Consider the following 19,341-nt stretch of genomic DNA (forward strand, 5'->3'; position numbering starts at 1 on the left):
CCCAAGAAATGTCTGGGAACTTGCAGGTGCCTTGGTGGAAGAGTTGGGTAACATCTCACAGCAAGAACTGGCAAATCTGGTGCAGTTCATGAGGAGGAGATGCACTGCAGTACTTATTGCAGCTGGTGGTCACACCAGATACTGACTGTTAGTTTTGATTTTGACCCCCCCTTTGTTCAGGGACACATTATTCCATATCTGTTAGTCACATGTCTGAAGAACTTGTTCAGTTTATGTCTCAGTTGTTGAAACTTATGTTCATACAAATATGTACACGTTAAGTTTGCTGAAAATAAATGCAGTTGACAGTGAGAGGACGTTTCTTTTTTTGATGAGTTTAGCAGGCAGATTATGAAGACAATTATAAGGGCACAAGGCAAGACCCAGATGCAGACACAGTAGGCAGATGGTTTGAGTCTTTGATATGTATTAATCAATCCAAAAGGCGTAGGCAAGAGAATTGCCTGTCCACGACCAAAGGTTAAAACCAGTTCATACATAGTGGCAGGCAGGCTCGAGGTCAGGGCAGGCAGAATGGTCAGGCAGGCGGGTACGGAGTCAAAAAACAGGCAAGTGTCAAAACCGGGAGGACTAGCAAAAAGAGAATAGAAGCAGGAGTACGGGAAAACATGCTGGTTGACTTGAAAGACATACAAGACAAACTGGCACAGAGAGACAGGAAACACAGGGATAAATACACCAGGGAAAATAAGCGACACCTGGAGGGGGTTGAGACAATCACAAGGACAGGGGAAACAGATCAGGGTGTGACAACAATCAAATATCTGTATCAGTACAGAAAGGACTTTTCCATGCTGTCATTGGAAAATAAGCTAGAATAATACACACAACCCACATGATGGAGACAATACTGTATGACAGAGAACTTCTTAAGGCTAGGCGTCCCGCTAGCAGGACACCTGTCGACAACATCCGGTGGAATTGGAGGGTGCGCAATTCAAATAAATAATCGTAATATTAAATATTTATGAACATACAAATCTTATATCGGTTCAAATCTTAAATTATTTTTAATCTAACCGCATTGTCCGATTTACAATAGGCTTTACAGCGAAAACATACCATGCGATTGTTTGAGGCACCCCACAACATATTTTTCAACCAACACAGGCTTCATAAAATCACAAATAGTGATTAAATAAATCACTTACTTTTGAAAATCTTCCTCTGTTTGCAATCCAAAGGGTCCCAGCTACAACATGAATGGTTGTTTGGTTATAGAAAATCCTTCTTTATAATCGCAAAAATTCTGTTTAGTTGGCACCATCGATTTCAGTAATCCACTCGTTCAACATGCAGACAACATGCAGAATCCAAAAAGCTACCACTAAATTGGTACCTTAAAGGTACCTGTACTTATCAGGTACCTTAAAATGTAAATAAACTATAATATGTCATGCGGAAAGAAGTTTGTTCAATAGAAAAATAAAATTAGCAGGCGCGCGTCCTTTTCGTTGCACACTGACAGACTGATTTTCCACTGTGACTCTTTGTACCAAAATTCCAAATTTTTACTCATTTTGGAAGAAACAAGCCTGTTACCTTGAACAAAGACTGTTGACATCTAGTGGAAGTCATAGGAATTGCAAAGTCAAGGCTGCTTGCCAATGAGCATATCCCCATATTCTGCATTTACTCATTATCATTTATGAAAAGGATGAAGGTCCGCCACAGAATAATTATAGTAGACGGCATGTGTCCGAAAGTGAGTGATGACCTATTTTATGTGTCAAGTGGTTATGCCCATTTATGTACATCCTGACCGGATGTTCTCACACTATTGAGTGAGTGCTTATGTATCCTGATAGTGCAGCTGTTTTGGGGAAAGCATGTGTTTGCAATAAAGCTGTCCTGGTGATTGATGTGTAGTGACCTTGTTGAACTGAAAGAAGATGTGAAACAGTTGGGAAATTTGGGAATTTATGTTGTGAATGGGGAGACCTGAGTTTGACAACTATAAACAGGTGGGAATTTATGTAGTGAATGGGGATGCCTGAGTTTGACAACTATAAACAGGTGGGAATTTATGTAGTGAATGGGGATGCCTGAGTTTGACAACTATAAACAGGTGGGAATTTATGTAGTGAATGAGGATGCCTGAGTTTGAACATTTGAAACAGTTGGGATTTTTTGGAGTGAACTTAGGGAGCTGCTGTTTAGGGAGCTTGTGAAATTAAAAAGTATTTTTCCGGGTAGGTCTGCCTGAGTTTAAGTAACAGATGAAAATACGCCTTCTGGACTGGCCCAGTCAGTCCTGACCTCAACGCGATTGAGATGCTGTGGCATGACCTCAAGAGAGCAGTGCACAACAGACATCCCAAGAATATTGCTGAACTGAAACAGTTTTGTCAAACAGGAATGGTCCAAAATTCCTCCTGACCGTTGTGCATGTCTGATCCGCAACTACAGAAAACATTTGGTTGAGGTTATTGCTGCCAAAGGAAAGTCAACCAGATATTAAATCCAAGGGTTCACATACTTTTTCCACCCTGCACTGTGAATGTTTACACACTGTGTTCAACAAAGACATGAAAACGTATAATTGTTTGTGTTATTAATTTAGGCAGACTGTGTTTGTCTATTGTTGTGACCTAGATGAAGATCAAATGTTATGACCAATTTATGAAGAAATCCAGGTAATTCCAAAGGGTTCACATACTTTTCTTGCCACTGTACATATACAGGTTTTGAAGTGGTGCAGGAGGCTGCCACACTGGGTGCCCGGAGAGCTGTTGTTGTTGGGCATTAATTACCTTGCTCAAAGGCACACAGCAGGAAATGGCATCTAAGATTTGATATCAGCAACCCTCCGGTTGCCAGCTCACTTCCCACCAGATTTTTCCCGTTGGACCCAGAAATCAAACTGGCAAACCTCATGTTGCTGGCTCTCCTACCTAAGCACTAGGCTACCAGCCACCCCAGGTGTCTGTAATTATCTCTGGCTCTCTGTGTGGCCTTATCACATGTAAAATATATAAAATAATCAAATAAGATGATTTTAAAATGTAAAAAATGTAATGACAAAGCTGTAAAACATAATCATAAAAATAAATCATAAAAACTTAGAGAATACCATTGGTGTTTAAAATGAGGGTTTCAGCATGAAATATACTTCTTTTTTTACACACTTTTATGTCAATATGTCTTTGTTGTAAATATTTTGGTGCCAAACTGGTGGCAGTTGTGAAAAAAAGTAAATAGTTCATTTAAAGTAATTGTTAATTAGATAATTTTTTCATTAATTAGACAATTTTCTCTATAACCATATGGCATATCCACTAGAAATTAATGGAAAATACAGACACAGATAAACATATACATAGTTAATTCTGAAAGTTTTCACACCCCTTGACTTTTTCCATATTTTGTTATGTTATAAATTGGGATTCAAATATATTTTATTTTTTGTTAATGATCAAAATACTCTGTAATGTCAAAGTTGAATAAAAATTCCCCCCCAAAAATGTGATCAATGATAAATAAAAGAGTAATATATCTTGATTAGATAAGTATTCAACCCCCTGAGTCAATGCATGTTATATCATCACCTTTGGCAGCGATAACAGCTGTGAGTCTTTTTGGGAAAGCGTCTAAGAGCTTTGCACACCTGGATTTGACAATATTTGCCCAACTCTTTAAGCGCTGTCAAGTTGGTTGTTGATCATTGCTAACTATGCCATTCAATGTCATCAATGTCATCTTGGTAAGCAACTCCAGTGTATATTTGGCCTTGAGTTTTAGGTTACTGTCCTCCTTAAAGGTGAATTTATCTCCCAGCGTCTGTTGGAAAGCAGACTGAACCAGGTTTTCCTCTATGATTTTGCCCTTGCTTAGCTCTTTTCCATTTCTTCTTATCCAAATGAAGGCATTTCCATACCATGATGCAGCCACCACCATGCTTGAAAATATGAAGAGGGGTACTCAGTGAGGTGTTGTGTTCATCCCAAACATAGTGCTTTGTATTCAGGACAAAAAGTTAATTTCTTTGCCACCTCATTGCAGTATTACTTTAGTGCCTCATTGCAAACAGGATGATGTTTTGGAATATTTTTATTCTTTACAGACTTATTTTCATTCTGTCATTTAGGTTAATATTGTGGAGTAACTACAATGTTATTGATCCATCCTCAGTTTTCTCTTACCACAGCCTTTAAAGTCAATGTGAAGCATGGGGGTGGAAACATCATGCTTTGGGGCTGTTTTTCTGCAAAGGGACCAGGACGACTGATCCGTGTAAAGGAAAGAATGAATGGGGCCATGTATCGTGAGATTTTGAGTGAACACCTCCTTCCATCAGCAAGGGCATTGAAGATGAAACGTGGCTGGGTCTTTCAGCATGACAATGATACCAAACACACCGCCCGGGCAACGAGGGAGTGGAGGAGGAGGAGTGGAGGAATGGGCCAAAATACCAGCAACAGTGTGTGAAAACCTTGTGAAGACTTACAGAAAACGTTTGACCTCTGTCATTGCCAATAAAGGGTAAATAACAAAGTATTGAGAAACTTTTGTTATTGACCAAATACTTATTTTCCACCATAATTTGCAAATAAATTCATAAAAAATCCTACAATGTGATTTTCTGGATTTTTTTTCTAATTTTGTCTGTCATAGTTGAAGTGTACCTATGATGAAAATTACAGGTCTCTCATATTTTTAAGTGGGAGAACTTGCACAATTGGTGGCTGACTAAATACTTTTTATGCCCCACTGTACATACTTTGTGTATTTCATATTTCCTATTGTTATTTCTCATGTTTTTTTCTAGTAATACATTGTTATTGATTATTGCATTGTTGGGTTTTGAGTTTGCAATAAAGTAATTTCACTGTAATTGTGCATGTGACATTAAAAACTTGAAACTAAGGCGGTACAGGCCAGTACGGGGTCCAAGCAAAATATATGGTGGTGGTAAGCCGTACCGGTAAAATGTGAGCCTATCACAATTAATACAACATGCCCAAAAAACTATAAGCTTTTACACCATTATTTAACATTATTGCATGTCAGCCGCATGACAAATTAGATAATTGACTAGAAACCGGGTGGTTTTCGCTCCAAATTGTGATATGAGAAGAACACTTACATTTTGTCAAGACGGAGATGAGTGGCCGAGACGCTTGAGGACAAGGCAGAGATGAGTGGCCGAGACCGAGGAGCGCGTGGACAACAGTGGATGAATCAATTCAGGCTACAAGTGTAGGCCTAATGAAAATACACGTAGGTGTTTTGTAAGGGATGTTTCTCCATTCATCAAATTGCTGGTGCACAGTTTGGATGCTGAAATGATTTTGTGAATGAACGAATGTGCGAGGGTAGTTTACAGGAGCGCCTTTGTTTGACAATCAGATGAAAACATGACTGGTTGTGTTTCTGAAACATGAACCCTTGTATAGTCTTAACATTCTGTATACTGCCCTTGTCCTAAGGGTAAAACATGACCCGCCTTCACTAAACCCCTAAAATAAAGCAGCTTAATCTAATTTTAAACCACAAATCTATTTTGCATGAAGAAACATCACAAACATTGTGAATATCTGGGTTTTCCCTCTTTATAATGCATAAAGACTGCATTTAAATCAGTGGACACCACTCATTTTAATTACAACACACCTGTCATAATTGTTTTCTTCACTAAAGTAGACGTTTATTATTATTATTGCTAAAGGTACTGCATAGGTGTAAACATATATTTGTTTAGCCTAAGAAAGTAGCAGAAATAGTTAGTCGTTTTGAATGCATTTTATTGAAGGGAAACAATAAGTCTTGAACTTTTTTGGCAACATAGTGATATATTCTGATATACTGCACAATGAGGAATTCAACGACAAAACACTAGTCTTCTATTTTTTTTAAACCATTGCCCCCACCCACAAGGTGTATAAACAACATTAAATAAGAATAAAATAAGATAATGGATACAAAACAAAAACATGAAGAAAATAAACTGTTTACAATATGTGGTGATTTCTATTAGCCCTATAAATTCATATGGAGAAACCATTTGTTGACTTTAGTTCTTAAATGGAGCAGCCTGTCTGTGTTCAGGATATCACGCATTTGAATAGCAAAATGTTTGCCAGCTTTGTTCTTAATAGTTTTGAGGAGGTCTAGTACAGTTGCATTATTGATTGTGGCTTTACCAGCACTCCTCCTGAGCACAGCCACCAGTCTTTTGTCCTTTCTTGGTGTGAGGATCTGCAGTGACAGGAATTCCATCAACTCCCCATCACAGATAGCTTGACCTGAGTGGTTGAGAGAGTGAGAGAGAAAGAGAAAAGGAGAGAAACCAAGACCATATTAATTGACTGCATTACAATAAATAATTCCACCTTTTGTGACACACAATTAAGGCTTTTCATTTTCAGTTCTGGTAGATAAGAAAACATAAAACAATTATCATGAATAAATGTTTTTCCCCATGCCTACAAAAGACTAAACAGAACCGACAAAATATTCTCACCTTCATGTGTTCTTGAACCATTCCTACATGCTGAGCAGTAAACATCATTCATGTCATTGCCAGGTATAGTGGTGCGACCTGGGGGGCACACAGAAAACTTCTGACAGGCTTTCCTACTGGAGGACACTGCAGAGAAGAAGCCCACTGGGCAAGGTTCACACTTCACATCAGTGTGTGCGGTTCCTGGAAAATAAGTATATTGATCATACAAAGTGTATTTAATCTGTAAACAGATTGCAGTGGTTTGCAGAGCCAACTGGAAACATAGCAGTGGAAAAGGTGTATTCATTATGAAAGGTAGCCAAACATATCACTTAACCTACCATTAGAGATTACCCCTTCCCCGGGTGGACACCTTCTGTGCCTTGAACATGACCCATGTGTCATGTAGAACCCGTCCTTGCACTCGCACTGTCGGTTGTGCAGTTGGGTGCACGGTACGCTTTCAATCTCATCAGCCGTGCAAAAACGATTGCAGTATTGACACCGCTCGATGTAGTTCCAGATCTCTGTGTAGTGGGACTTTGGACAAGGTCCGCAGTCGCTCTTGCGGTCCTTTGTGCAATGCTTCAGTAAGTATGTTCCAGGAGCGCATAGGTCGCACGTAAGGGAATCCCCTGTCGCGTCATCTCTCCAGATATAAGTCGGTGTGTGAGCGCCTGACACTGGCACGCTGCCACCACAGAGCGCAAATACCAGGAGAGGCAGAAAACAATTTGTCAGCTATTGGAAGAAAGAGTAATGTTATCATTTAGAATCAATCATAACTTTTGTGTGGTCTACGTCTCTCAATATGACTGTCCAAATCCAGCAAATTACTATTTAATTTGAGGCGTTCAGCTTCAAGAGTTAAATAGCCTTGCCTACACCATAGCCTAATATTCATTTATTTCCCATAGGCACTGAAGAGCTCGCTATGTTTGAGCAGAGAAATAATACTCACCGGATGCATTTTTCTCTCTAGTCAGCTAGCAACTGATGTTAACATGTTCGTCTTTTGAATTTATAGGGCCTACATCGCTGATGACTAATACTCGGGGAAGCCCTTTCCAATGACAAGAGCAAAATTACCGCTTCCGCAGCATCAGTTTTGTCTTTGGTGTTACATAAACTAGACGTAACATATTAAACATAAATCCGGGACACTCAAATTAATATATGTTACCTTTGGTATGGTTAAATAAGTCAGGTTACTTAAGGCAAAAACGAAAGGCGGGTATTTGGTCGGGTGTATAAAGCGAAGTCTAGCAACCCAAAAGTTGTGTTCGAATCTCAGTGACAACCGTTGCAACTATTTCCTACTTTTCAACTCCATAGCATGTTAGCTAATCCTTCCCTTAACAGTTTATGCGAACCCTCCCCCCAGCTAGCTAACTTCAGTCACAATAAATTGGAAATCGGGCAATATTTTCGCGATTTCGTAACATTGTACGTTTTGCAAATTCGTAACATATCATACTTAATGGACGATGGACATCCACAAATTAATATATACCATACGAAATGCAACATATGTTCAAGACCATAGGTTGTTTGCATACCAATAATTTATCCCATCCTGATGTGCTCACGTGTGAACAAGTAGTGTATACTTCAGGAGAAAGTGTTATGTCTAACAGTTAATTTAACAGTTTCAATACTGTCATATTTCAGTTGATTATGTGTAAAGGAGGTTGACAAAGCAGCTCTTAGCACCCATCAAAGCCTTTCTGATAAGAAAACAACTGAGTGTGGTAAATAACCTAATATTTGGATCAATATCTTACATGATATAATAACAAAAGAAACAATCACATCAACATTTGTTTAATAAAAAAAGTTATAAAATATGTTGGGAAAATATTACCATAATCTGCATACATTTATTACAACACCACAAAACCCTAACTTTTTACCACAATTTCCATACAATAAAAAGCTAGCAGCATCAGAGTAGGGGGATTCTTCTTAGAGGCTCCATTTCCAACAGCTTTCATTTCCTTTGGCTGCTGGGAAAGAAAGAGGAGATCTTCCTTTGTGCTTTCCCAGGCGTCGAAACTGAAAGAGACCCAAAAGTGCATTGAAAATTGGTTGACACTGTAAAATTCTGTTAATGTGTTCACATCTTTTATATGCTTATGTCTTTTTCAACTCTAACGTTGTTAAATTACATTTAATCACATTACTACATTATTAAATTAAAATGGTCATTATTGCAAACCAGCTGTTTAACACTACCAAAGTGTTAATTAACAACACCTGTTAAACAAAAATAATGGGTTCAATAATTACTTATATAGACTTTATGCTCACTGTAGTTACAATAGTGCTGACAATACAAGGACTTCTCCTGAATTGCTACAAGTTATTCTCTCTTGAAGGCACTTGCGAATTGTACATTCACCTTTTATTAGTTGGCCTGAAATCCCAGAGGAAGCACTTGAGCCTGTGGAGTCACCTATCAAGGCATCCAGCATCTCTTTGTACTGTTTCTTATGGTGAGGCCGAATGAACAGGGCAAATGCTAGGGACACAAAGGATGACAAAAATAATATGCATCTATGCCATAGCATTTCATGGTTCATCGATGTTTGTTCAAATGTTAAGATTTGATTTAATTGAATTTCAGATTTAAGTGTGAATGCAAAGAACTGTGCTTGCCAAGACGCTCAACTCTAATAGGCAAGAACTTACTGCTAAGGAGGTTAAAGTCTTCGTTTTTCTCAGTTAACAAACTCACTACTGTGCCCACCAGGCTATCATAGTTGTCGGTCTTCTTATAGCTCTGAATAGCTGAGAACAGTTGGTTGGACTTCTCAAGTCCAATGGATTTTTTCACATCCGCTATGAAACTGACGTAGATTTGACTCTTCTGAGCAGACTGGACTGGTGCTTGGCCTTCGCATTTAGGATCATCAACTGGTGAGCACAGAACAAGACAAACACATCCAATCCTGTCAGGATTTGGCCAAACCAGTAAAAAAAAAAAAAGCATGTCAACTTTTATACAGTATATGCGTGAATGTGGCCTCCCATATCTTTGTGTCATGCTCATACATAGCCATGAAAGATGTGGTGGTATTTCATGGCATAACTTGGTTGGCAAAAGATTGGAAAAATAACACCACATCTGTCATGGCGAAAGTTTGAACAACGTTGTAGGGAATTGTGTCAGCTTAATTTGTAACATTTCTATCTGAAACGTTATGAACATTCCATCTCACGGAATACACTCCAGGTATCTAGCAGTACCTGTAAGCACTTTATTCTTTGGCAAATGCTCCTCTGTAGTCAATCCGTGGATTCCAAGGTGATGGCCACCTTTATTAAGCAGCAGACTGGCATTGAGCTGACTGCAGGAGGAGCTTGAATCAGAAGCAACAGCAACACTCGTCAGCTTTCCCGGCTTGGCTTTAAAACAAAAGCAAATCAAGGTTACTGGGTTGTTCAGGGGGTGAAATACAAAAACACTAAGTTGCATTTTTGAAGCCTTGCTGCAAAGATGGTCATAATTGTCTGACAATTAGGCTCAGGGCCGGCTCCAGGCATATGTGACATAAGCGGTCACTTAGGGCCCCTGGGAGAGTTATTAGCATAGTAGAAAAAACAAGGTGCAATTTCTACATTTGGCTGTGAGTCTCTTGTTATGTCAGTCATTACATGACATTTTTGCTAAACTTCTCCCCCACACCATGGCAAAATGTCTAGAATTGCAGAAAGCTTGCTTTAAAACGGCAATATTTTCTCCACTCCCCATGGCAAAATGTGTAGAATTGCAGGAAATTCACTTTATTTTTTTTTCTCTTGCCGTCGTGAAGAGGGGGCCACTAAAATGTTTTGTCCATGAGGTGTGGGGCCTCCCAACCAAATCTCGCTTAGGGCCCCCAAAAGTCTAGGGCTGGCCCTGATTGGGCTAGTCAGAATGTAATGATTCAGGAGTCACGAACTGGTATGATTAAGCCAAGACACTGGGTGGGTGTCATCTTGCTGCACAAAGGTATCCTTGCTTAAATGTGAAATGACTCATGCATCACATGTACAATCACACTCTATCCAGTCTCTTGACATGTCTGGAAAATACAGTGTTACTAAATGCATCCTAGTGGTCAGTGTCAGAAACTAGGAATTGACTGCACACCCCCGTTCTGCATCAGCGTTTCTTTCTCCTCCTTTGAGAGAGAGTGATCGGGTTTGTAGCCACAGCCCTGGCCAGTCAGCTCCACACACTTCTCATCAAATCTCTTCTTGTGGTGGGGTCGTATGAACTGGTAGAATCCTGAAATACAGTAAGGTTTGAGGTCAAACCCCAGTGCATATCTGTATGAACAAACCTGTGATATTTGCCATGTATATCTTGAAAATTGTTACATTTCCTAAAAACAGGAATACAATACTACAGTTTGCCAGTTCATAGTTTACACAATTTCCTTGGAATCTTGTATCAGAGAGAAGATCTACGCTACACTAAAGTTTGTGTAACGTTTGTGTACATGTGACTTAATTCATGACTCACCACAAGAGAACTTGTGTAACTAACTTCCTTTTTCCTGCATAACTTACATTATACCATCAACTGCATTACTCATGTGCTGGCTATGACTGTCCATGACCACTTTTAACATCCCGCTTCTAATGGATTCTCTGGTGACAATGATTTCAAAGTCCTGTTACAGTCAAAATGTTGATTAATGTAATTCTCTTGAAGTTATTTGAAAACTGACAGTAATGACCAAAAACAGTAGACATTACAGAACCAGGAAAATCTTTTGACTGTCACACAGGAGTGGCTCATGTTTGGACTTCAGTTCTCATTGTCAGCCCGAACCCTATGGTCTTATACCAGGTCGACCTCAAATTCCAAGAATTGATTCAGGTCAGGTGGGTTGCGGCCTTGCCACGCTGTGTTTAAGAAGGAAAAAAAAGTATACGTGTCTTAGCAGCTTTTACTACTGCGGTGTCTCAGCAGCCATATTATTCCAATGGCATCTGTTAACGCGACACATTCAAACAAAATACCTTGAAAACTTTCTAAAGTAGACCCATAATTTATCAAAATGTTTTCCTAATCAGGCATAGGCTTAATGCAGTTATTTCGGAATAAACTATGCATTCAAAACAGGGATTTTGAGCGATTTTTCAAATGGATGTATGGCAGAAAATATTTAAAGGCTCTTAAGAATTTGAATAAGAATTTTATTTAAAAAATAAAATGCTTGTTGTATTTAAATATTAAATACACAGTCGGGGCAAACAGCGTCAAGGCCGTAATATTTTTGTTTTGTTGTTGTTGACAGGGTGGAAGTGAAATTGCAGTACATATTGGGCTCCGGAGTGGCACTGCGGTCTAAGGCACTGCATCTCAGTGCAAGAGGCATCACTACAGTCCCTGGTTCGAATCCAGGCTGTATCACATCCGTCCGTTTTCCCCATAGGGCGGCGCACAATTGGCCCAGTGTCGTCCAGGTTTTGCCGGAGTAGGCCGTCATTGTAAATAAGAATTTGTTCTTAACGGACTTACCTAGTTAAATAAAACATTTAAATGAAATATATTTTTTATATTCCAAATTGCGAGTGCAATGATGTCCAAGGGAAAGAGACGGTGTCTGTCATTTGCAGTAACTTCTATGTTGTTATAATATTGCAAACGGACGTGGCAGTTTCACCATTAAGAATTTCAGCTTTAAAAGGCATAAATTACTTGTATGCTGTGTAATGAAATGAATGAATGTTTGATTGAGATACTGTATATTTAAGTAGGCTAAATTACTTAAGACAGAAAACAGGACGCACTAACAGCTCGATAGATTATATAATATATACTATAGCCTATATGCGAGTCAAGGGAGAAATAACACACCAACTGCATTTGCTGACTTTATCCAATATTTGCCATCCAGTTTATCATAACAAAAAGGTGAGTTTTCAGCTCTTCTCTTTTCTAAGACAAGGGCTGTTTCCTCATCTCCTCACTCCACTCCCTCCCAACTCTGCCGCATTGTTCTTAACACCAGTTTAAATCAATGTACCGTTTTCTAGAAAAGTTTTTTTTTTGGGGGGGGGGGGGGGGTTGGACTCATTACATTTCTGTGATGTCGGACCTTCAGCTCACCGGGCTTGGTTAAGACCAGCCTCATTTTCAGGCCCGATGAGAACTCTAGGTTGGACAAGCCTAAATGACAGCCATCGTTGTCATCCGGGGTCAATGTATGCAAGAGGGGTGCGACTTCAAGCGATGCGACTTCTGATTGCTAGTTATTTTTTCCCTATGCTTCAATCATGCCCTCCCCCACTCCTGGACAGGCTGTGCACACACACACACACACACACACACACACACACACGCGTCAGGCACATGCAGCAAATGTTTTCCTTTAACATTAGAATGTACCATTGAGTAGGATCCATTTTCTCTAGCTGAGTCAGAGTGACCTGATGACTCCGATGAGCCCAGCAGTGAACACACAAGGCCGAGATCCATTACTATACAAGCTGAACCCACAAGCACACACACACCTCGGAGCAGGTTGTGAGTGTTGGTGTCCCCGGTGAAGAGGTCGGCTGCCTCGGCCAGCAGTTCGTCAAGGTCATCCATCTGTTTGTACGTCTGCAGGGCCACCATGATTCGCTGGAAATTCACCTGACTCAGCGACCTTTTCATTTCCGCCAGGAACGACTTGGCTTTCCCCGCTTTGCCCTCCTCTGACACATTAGGAGACAGAGGGATTTTCTATGGGAGGTGGGAGAGATATGGTTTGTTAGTGTGTCATACATCTTAGTGTGTCTAGCCATGACAGATGCAAGGGTATTTCACTGTGTTCATTTGGTTGGCGAATGAAATGATACCTAAGTTATTTGAACAACGCTGTGGGGAGATGTGCCTGTAAGGTATTTATGCTGAAGCACATATAAAACTGTCACAAGAAATGATGAGTTAGCGTGTGATAACTGTATGCCCCCCAAAACTATAGAAGTCCCTTTACAGTACCTTCGGAAAGTTCAGACCCCTTGACTTTTCCACTTTGTTACATTACTTCCTTATTCTAAAAATATTTCAAAAAGTTGACAAAATACACCATAATGACAAGGCGAAAACAGTTTTTTAAAAATGTTTACAAATGTATTAAAATAAAAAAACAGAAATGCTTTATTTACATAACTATTCAGACCTATTGCTATGAGACTACAAATTGAGCTCAGATGCATCCTGTTTCCATTGATCATACTTGAGAAGTTTCTACAACTTGATTGGACATGATTTGGAAAGGCACACCTGCCTATATAAAAGGTCCACAGTTGACAGTGCATGTCAGAGCAAAAATCAAGCCATGAGGTCAAAGGAATTGTCCGTAAAGCTCCGAGACAGGATTGTGTCGAGGCACAGATCTGGGGAAGGGTACCAAAGTATTAATGCAGCATTGAAGGTCCCCAAGAATGTAGTGGCCTCCATCATTCTTAAATGGAAAAGGTTTAGAACCACCAAGACTCTTCCTAGAGCTGGCGGCCCTCCCAAACTGAGCAATCGAGGGAGAAGGGACATTGGTCAGGGAGGTGACCAAGAACCAAATGATCACAGACAGAGTCCCAGAGTTAATCTGTGGAGATGGGAGAACATTCCAGAAGGACGACCATGTCTCCAGCACTCCACCAATCAGGCCTTTATGGTAGTGGCCAGACGGAAGCCACTCCTCAGTAAAAAAGGCACGATAGCCCACTTGGAGTTTTCCAAAAGGCACTGAAAGACTCTCAGACCATGAGAAACAAGATTCTCTGGCTGATGAAACCAAGATTGAACTCTCTGGCCTGAATGCCAAGCGTCAGAGCACTCAGGTGAAAACCTGCTCCAGAGCACTCAGGACCTCACACTGAGTAAAGGGTCTGAATACTTATGTAAATGTGATAGTTTTTTTGTTGTTGTATTAATTAGCAGAAATGTCAACCTGTTTCTGCATTATGGGGCATTGCGTGTAGATTTGTTTTATTATTATAATAAATAAAAAATGTTTTAGAATAATCCTGTAACCTAACAAAATGTGGAAAAATTCAAGGGGTCTGAATACTTTCTGAAGGCACTGTACCTCTGTCTCTCCCTCCACTCATACAGTTCCACTCCATAACATTTGAGTGAGAGCTGTTTGAAGGGGCATAAACGAGGTGGAAGGAAGATTGCTTGGAATTGTACGAGGTCATCACCATGGAGTGTACTGTGGAAAACATTCAAAACAAGGGGACAAAAGAGAGAGCAAAATCTACTCCATACTTTGCAGTCCCTCCAGGATTCAGAAATTCTGAGGTGTCACACAATTTTAACCAATCACCTTAAGTTTTCTTATGCAGTAAAAGTAACAAAAATAAAACATAACATGCCACAATTTCAAAGATTTGACTGAGTTACAGATCATAAGGAAATCCACCCATCTATGGATTTCACATGACTGGGAATACAAATATGCATCTGTTAGTCACTGACACCTTTAAAAAACAAAAGTATGGGCGTGGATCAGAAAACCAGTTAGTATCTGGTGTGACCACCACGTGCCTCATTCAGCGTGACTCATCTCCTTGGCATAGAGTTGATCAGGCTGTTGATTGTGGCCTGTGGAATGTTGTCCCACTCCTCTTCAACGGCTGTGCGAATTTGCTGGATATTTGTGGAAACTGGAACATGCTGTCGTACACGTCGGTCCAGAGCATTGCAACCATCCGCAATGTGTGACATGTCTGGTGAGTATGCAGGCCATGGAAGAACTGGCAGCTTCCAGGAATAGTGTACAGATCCTTGCGGCATGGAGCTGTGCATTATGCTGAAACATGATGTGATGGCGGCGGATGAATGGCACGACAATGGGCCTCAGGATCTCGTTACGGTATCTCTGTGCATTCAAATAGCCATCGACAAAATACGATTGTGTTTGTTGTCCGTAGCTTATGCCTGCACATACCATACCCCCACCTCCACCGTGGGACACTGTTCACGTTGACATCAGCAAACCGCTCGGCCACACGAAGCCATACACGTGGTCTACGGTTTTAAGGCTGTTTGGACTTACGGTCAAATTCTCTAAAACGATGTTGCAGGCGTTTTATGGTAGAGAATTTAACATAAACAAATTATCTGGCAACAGCTCTGGTGAACATTCCTGCAGTCGGCAAGCCAATTGCATGCTCCCTCAGACATCTGTAGCATTGTGTTGTGTGACAGAACTGCACATTTTAGAGTGGCCTTTTATTGTCCCCAGCACAAGGCGCACATGTGTAATGATCATGCTGTTTAATCAGGTTCTTGATATGCCACACCTGTCAGGTGGATGGATTATCTTGTCAAAGTAGCGCACAAAAACAGGGATCTTATATTTCAGCTCATGAAGCATGGGATCAACACTTTACATGTTACTTTTATATTTTTTTCAGTGTAGTTCAATCAAGCCTGTGTTGACAAACTTTTCCCTCCGTCACGCATTTGTGACAAAATGGTTGTCAATAGTTGTGTCATTGGTGTTAAATAATTAATTACTAAGATATACAGGGACCTTGAGCATTCCCTCCAATAGCAAACTATTACTGTGGGAGGGGTCTATATTAAAGAATTAACCTTTTAGTATGTAAAATATGAGGATTCCATTGCTCATGTAGTGCATCTAAATACAAAGTGTCATTGGTGTTACTCAATTTAAATGAAGGCTAATTACATTGTGAACAAAAATATTAATCATATCACTTTAGTAAATGTTCTTTTAAACAGGTTAATAATCGTTCATTTTATGCATCTGTGGCCTCCATTTAAGAAAATCCTCAATGACCTAAAATGTGTCAGTGGTGTTACTACTCCTAGTGGTGGCACAATGTTATCGCAATGGTACAAGTTATTTTAAATATTTAGATGATTTAGAATAGTTAGATCGAAACAAATTACATTTCAACAAATCCCCCCAAAATTAAGTAAATTATTTCCTAAATGCTTTGCCCAAATCAATGCCACCGCAATTCAAAGAACCACCATACCACAGGATTGATTCACCATAGTGTGAAATAAACCTACAACTTATCGTAAAACTTTTTAAAAAATTAAACACTTAAGACTTTTAATAGTTGGGCATTGGCACACATTTCAGCAAATAAATGTATGTTTCAAATAACTGTTGGGTCTAAATGAATTGTTTACAAGGTTACAATGGACACCGCTCTGGTCATGAACACAAAGGAGATCTATGAGACTGAGTGACAGTGGGGCCTCTGATTTCACTGCTAGTGCAGGTTGGCTTGACAAAATCCTTAAGTGTATTGAGTTCTCAGTCAGAGACGCCTGGCTCATATAGAAAGAAGCCTGACGCTAATAAGCGGCGATTGTGTTCAGTGACTGAAGCAAATAAATGCCCAGGCTATTAATTTAAGTTTTACGGTAGTATATTTGATAAAACTATCTGGACAAAATTAAACTACACATTTTTCATAGTCCATTCTGTGAATTTCTCTTGAAAACCTACTATTTAGCCAATTTTATAAATGTTAATGTGTCTCAATGAGTTTCCTTCACAGATTCAAAACTTATATTGCGTCACAAGTTAATTTCCACAACATGACAGTGCCATTTCATTGTACCTAGGTAATATTAATACAAACCATGAGGATGTTCACGGTTGGCCAAACAGACAAGACTCAACAATAGGTATGCACAGCACGATTTTCCGTGAGTCAGTATCACACACAGAAACCTCCGTGCCAGAGTAAATAATGGAACTCCCGTTCAATGTATTTTGTTCCACAAACCCCAGCCAACGCATCCTTGTGCCAATGATGATAGGGATCAACAACGCGGGTGACACATAAACAATGGAGTGAGAGGCTCTTGTGACTGTGGTATGAAGACAGTGTGTTGGAATTGGGGGCTAGTCTTAGCGTTAGCCTTATAGGGTATGAGTTGGGGGAAGCGTGAGGATGAGTTACACACAGGCCTCAAACTTAGTGCGCTATAGAGCTTTTAACAGCAGTTGTGTTTAGACATGCAGTGTTTCACATACCCGTTCTTGGACCACTTTGATTTTTCGTTTTCCACCACGCAATTCGTCATCCACGCGCTTGTCGTACTGAAGAGACAGCGTGGATATGCGATTAGCCTAAACAGAATGGAACCGTTAGCATCAGCAGCAGTTTTATTCAGTACTACATTTATTCTAAAACATACACTTTTGCTATGATCACCTACTGTATGGTCCTCCTAAATCTGCTGTCAACAGCCGTTACCTTACACTACCTCAGCTCATAGCGTCCCTGGATAATAAAAACAGAACCTTATATGAGCTTATTATATTATTTTCTCATCATGGTCTATTGATTGATCCATCGTGACCAAGGAAAAATTATTTAAAAAATAAATAAAATACTTTAGGACATTGCTATTTCAGGAAACTATTGAGTGAAAGAACAGACGGGATATGTTTCCCCCCCCTCAACTCAAATATATCATATGGTGACGTTACAATCTCCATACTACACCACTTTGAATACATGCCCAATACTTTGGCTCATTCTAAGTTGCATGCTAAGATATTTGAAGGAACAAAGTCTATAGTGCATGACTGACTAACTTCAAAAGTAGTGTTACCACATCCAATAACTAGCCTAAGCTTGCAGGTTATTATTTATTTCCTAACTTACTAAACATGTGTATTGAGACAACCACCGCCTCCACATGGCTTTTGGAAATTGGAACCGGAGAGCGTTTTGTTCGAACCATAAACACACATCCTTTGTTTGTTCGCTCAGCGTTAAGTGGGAAATGACATTTAGAAAAAAAGAGTAAACAATTGGTCATTATAAAAGGTGCTCAACCACTGTGAATCTGTCATTTGAAGGGTAGTATAAGCCCTGTAATTAAATGTGTGACCTTTTAATTGTGCTGATACAAAATGACTGTATGGCTTTACAAAATCTTAGTGAGCGGATTACTGGAAACTGTATGTAGTGCTTAGCAAGCGCCACATACTTGCTAGCGATAATGAAACATAATGCTATTGTTTCCCTTTTCATTGATTACAAGTATGAAATTATATTTGATTTAATCAGTTTGATTTAATAATGTTAAATTAAATAATCAAATCAAAGAAACAGTATAAGTATATTGTAGACAATTGGATGAGGGGAGTAACAGAAATAGATAGAGCTTATATTAAATATATATAATATATTTAAATATTATCTAATAAAGTATTCACAATTCCTGACATTTAATCCTAGTAAAAGTTACCTGTCTTCGGTCAGTTAGGATAACCACTTAAAATGTCAGAATGATAGCAGAGAGAATTATTTCTTTCATAACATTCCAAGTAGGTCAGAAGTTTACATACACTCAATTAGTATTTGGTAGCATTGCCTTTAAATTGTTTAACTTGGGTCAAACGTTTTGGGTAGCCTTCCACCACCTTCCCACAATAAGTTGGGTGAATTTTGGCCCATTCCTCCTGACAGAGTAGGTGTAACTGAGTCAGGTTTGTAGGCCTCCTTGTTCGCACACACTTTTTCAGTTCTGCCAACAAATTTTCTATAGGATTGAGGTCAGAGCTTTGTGATGGCCACTCCAATACCTTGACTTTGTTGCCCTTAAGCCATTTTGCCACAACTGTGGAAGTATGCTTGGGGTCATTGTCCATTTGGAAGACCCATTTGCGACCAAGCTTTAACTTCTTGACTGATATCTTTGAGATGTTGCTGCAATATATCCACATAGCATCATGAGGAAGGGAAATTATCTATTTTGTGAAGTGCACCAGTCCCTCCTGCAGCAAAGCACCCCCACAACATGATGCTGCCACCCCCATGCTTCATGGTTGGGATGCTGTTCTTCGGCTTGCAAGCGTCCCCCCTTTTCCTCCAAACATAACAAT

The 19,341-nt window shown here is 39.7% G+C and overlaps 2 protein-coding genes across 3 annotated transcripts in view; both read right to left on the reverse strand.

Moving 5' to 3' along the window:
- Positions 1-5,748: 5,748 nt before the first annotated feature.
- On the reverse strand, positions 5,749-7,449 carry LOC100136637 (decoy receptor 3 protein-like). Its single transcript, NM_001124614.1, is given in 4 exon segments — positions 5,749-6,266; positions 6,485-6,667; positions 6,808-7,207; positions 7,428-7,449. Coding segments are annotated over 4 exon segments (858 nt in total). The 5' UTR covers positions 7,437-7,449; the 3' UTR covers positions 5,749-6,000.
- Positions 7,450-8,274: 825 nt separating this feature from the next.
- Positions 8,275-19,341, reverse strand: part of rtel1 (regulator of telomere elongation helicase 1) — a 56,260-nt gene continuing 45,193 nt past the window's right edge. Inside the window, exons 27-33 of one of the 2 annotated variants that reach the window (XR_005053259.1) lie at positions 17,479-17,574; positions 12,977-13,190; positions 10,602-10,739; positions 9,716-9,874; positions 9,204-9,382; positions 8,868-8,987; positions 8,275-8,521 (exon numbers count right to left, since the gene is read on the reverse strand). Coding sequence is in view for 1 of the 2 variants with exons in the window: in XM_021615871.2 (XP_021471546.2) it covers positions 8,457-8,521; positions 8,868-8,987; positions 9,158-9,382; positions 9,716-9,874; positions 10,602-10,739; positions 12,977-13,190; positions 17,479-17,574 (1,017 nt within the window). In the remaining variant the exon portion in view is untranslated. Of the gene's footprint in view, positions 8,522-8,867; positions 8,988-9,157; positions 9,383-9,715; positions 9,875-10,601; positions 10,740-12,976; positions 13,191-17,478; positions 17,575-19,341 lie in introns of both variants that reach the window. The other variant, XM_021615871.2, reaches the window with a different exon arrangement.

Source organism: Oncorhynchus mykiss, chromosome 9 (assembly GCF_013265735.2).
Source record: "Oncorhynchus mykiss isolate Arlee chromosome 9, USDA_OmykA_1.1, whole genome shotgun sequence".
In the NCBI taxonomy this organism is placed as follows: domain Eukaryota; kingdom Metazoa; phylum Chordata; class Actinopteri; order Salmoniformes; family Salmonidae; genus Oncorhynchus; species Oncorhynchus mykiss.